This window comes from Mesitornis unicolor, unplaced genomic scaffold, assembly GCF_000695765.1.
Source record: "Mesitornis unicolor isolate BGI_N332 unplaced genomic scaffold, ASM69576v1 scaffold37936, whole genome shotgun sequence".
Classification (NCBI taxonomy): domain Eukaryota; kingdom Metazoa; phylum Chordata; class Aves; order Mesitornithiformes; family Mesitornithidae; genus Mesitornis; species Mesitornis unicolor.
Window position 1 is genome coordinate 24299 of NW_010192366.1, and position 2619 is coordinate 26917.

Sequence of the window (2619 nt, forward strand, 5' to 3'; positions counted from 1 at the left end):
CTTCCCTGCCCCACCACCGCTGTACGACTCCCCTGTCTGGGGTAACATACAGATTAACACAGCGAGGACAGTAGTTTTCCTGGCTTGTGAAACAACCCAACATCCCGAGAGGAAAGGCAGTCTTTAAAACAAAGTCTCTGGGGTTTTTATCCCAGCTTGTTCTCTGTTCAAGTAGTGGGGAAAACTGGAAAGCCCAGGTCAGCACTCAGAGGCTCCCTTGCTCCCTCTCCAAAGGGGAATGCTGCTCTTACAACTTAGCACTCTTCACACTTAGAGCAAGAAGTGATTTTGTTTTCAGAAATCTTACTTAAGAGGGCAGAAGCCCACAGAAAAGACTAACCTCTCCTATCCAAAAGGACAGCTTATCAATCTTGTAAACAGAGACAAAGGTGTCCACGTAGTACAGGAGGAACACGTTGTGCAAAATGGAAACAAACAGCGACAGGGACCCGTAGATCACTGCAGTGGGCAAATGAAACAGGCAAGCTAACAGCCGCAACCCCATGTTGGTGCAGTCAGCGTTTGGCTCCTTCGATCACCTCCATTTCAGATGGGACGTCTTCTCCCAACACCTGCTACACCTTTGTTGGGTCCAATCCATTGTTGCTCCTGCAGGAGAGAAAAAAATAACAAAACAAAATAAAACCAGAGTCAATTTCTTAAATGAACTAAAAGTTGAATCAAATTAATTGGCAAGTCTTTGCCAGCAGAGATCAGAATTCATGTTGCTCTGAGGAGCTGTTCAAAAGTGGATTGGAGGGGATTTGAGAGACTAAAAGCTGTCTGCTGCACTAAAGCTGTTTCACTAAGCTGAGGCCAGGCTGTGGGATCCCCAGGGTACAACCATCTCCTCGTGAGCAGCCTGCCCCGTCCTTTACCCTGTAATGTCCTTTGTTACCCTGCAAGCCACCGATTAGCTCTTCCCAGCTCTTTAAAGGTCACAGGAGGAATCAAGCTAGGTAGCTGTGAACAACAAAGCAGCCTTCAGCAAACACACCTACTCACTGACGTTTTTAGGTACCAGTGTAAAGTTTTAGCCAAACAGAAGTGACGAGGGCTGTGGCAATCTCACACGTGCACGCTGCTTCCCCCAGCAGTCACCGCTGACAGCACCTGGGCTGGCTCAGACAGCAGTGGCTGCTTTGTGGCATGACAAGACACGACCAGAGATGATGGCATGCAGCAGACATGCCGCTGCCGTGCAGTAAAGGCAACCTAAAGCCGCTTGGCAGCTGTCCGGCTTGTCTTGGGGTGGCCTCAATTTTTAGAATCGGTGTCTGAAATAAAGATGCTTTGGCTGGACAGCAATATACATGGAAATAAAGCAAGTGGAAACAGCAGCCTTACACCAGAACAAGCCACTGCCTGTTTGTTCACAGGGGACTGAGGTGTGAGGGGAGGACTCCTCACATGGGCATGGAGAGGAGATGGGACCATAGTCCTCTCACAATGCGCTCCCATGCTTTTCAAACCGAGCCCGCTCTCACACTGAAGTTGCTACAGACCAAAGGCAAAACACGAGGCACCTCTCTGGAGGCACTCATGTATCTGGGGAGATGTTAAGGGTTCTTAAATCAGCATGTGCCATCCTAAAAAGCTCTGTTCACAGCATACACGTGATGGGTGACTACAGGGTCACTACCTTAACACTGTCATGAGCGAGATAAAGGGCTGAAAGTCACTCCCGTTTCAGCCCTCCAGGGTCCACACTCACCAAACTCAGATGTGTCATGAAGAACTTCATGGGATAAGAATTAGCGCATCAGAAACAGGAACCTATGCACCGAGCCAGCAACAGGCTTGCAACATCAGCTGCAGCCAGTCCAAGCAGAAGATCAAGAAAAATAAACAGCTGGGTATGGTCTCATTCAGCATTTCCCAGCAGCCGTGAGTCTGACCACTTCTAGGCAGGATCAGAAACACAAAGATAGGCGCCCGCTCTGCCTAGCCCAAGGGATTCCTCGTAACTCGCTCACGAACAGCGTTTGTTCCAATCAATTACATCACCAGACTGAAACTGCACAGCGGCTGCACTCCCAGCCAAAGCACAAGACCTCAAATGGATCCAACTGCAGAGCCCTCGTGGAGCTGAGCCACCATCCCCACCACGCCAAAACCCGTGGCCAGATAAAAGGAAGACACTGCACGGAGGGGAATTCAGCAAGACAATGAACTTTTATAGGTGTAATTAAAGACAGACAAGCCTCAAGGGGAAAAATGCATTTTGTAAGGTCATGAATTGAACAGGAATCAAGAATTTGTGACGATAAAGTCAAAGGTTAAGAAGAGAGGAGAGCTAAGCCAACACTGATGAGTCCTCTGTCTCTCCCCAAAAGCCTTCTGTAGAGGCCTGGTTCAGGGGCAGATGAAGCCATCAGAGTGCTGGGCACCCTCACAAACAGGATGGAGAACAGGCAGACAGCATCATTTTGCACCATATGAAACCTCAGTGCACCCAGACTTGACCACTGCCTGCACATCTAAACTCACTACAAAACTCCTGAGACACAGAGACGAGGGAGATGAAAGAAGGGCACCCAGAGCAACGAAAGGACTGAGGCTGCTGGGGAAAGACTGAACAGCTGGAACTCTTGTCGTGGTTTAGGGCTGGGCCGGCCA

General features: G+C 49.3%; 1 protein-coding gene across 1 annotated transcript in view; it reads right to left on the reverse strand.

Moving 5' to 3' along the window:
* The window catches only part of TMEM180 (transmembrane protein 180), a 6122-nt gene extending 5617 nt beyond the window's left edge, over positions 1–505 (reverse strand). Inside the window, 1 exon segment of the mRNA XM_010187064.1 lies at positions 341–505. Within this exon segment, the coding sequence (XP_010185366.1) occupies positions 341–505 (165 nt within the window).
* Positions 506–2619: the final 2114 nt, after the last annotated feature.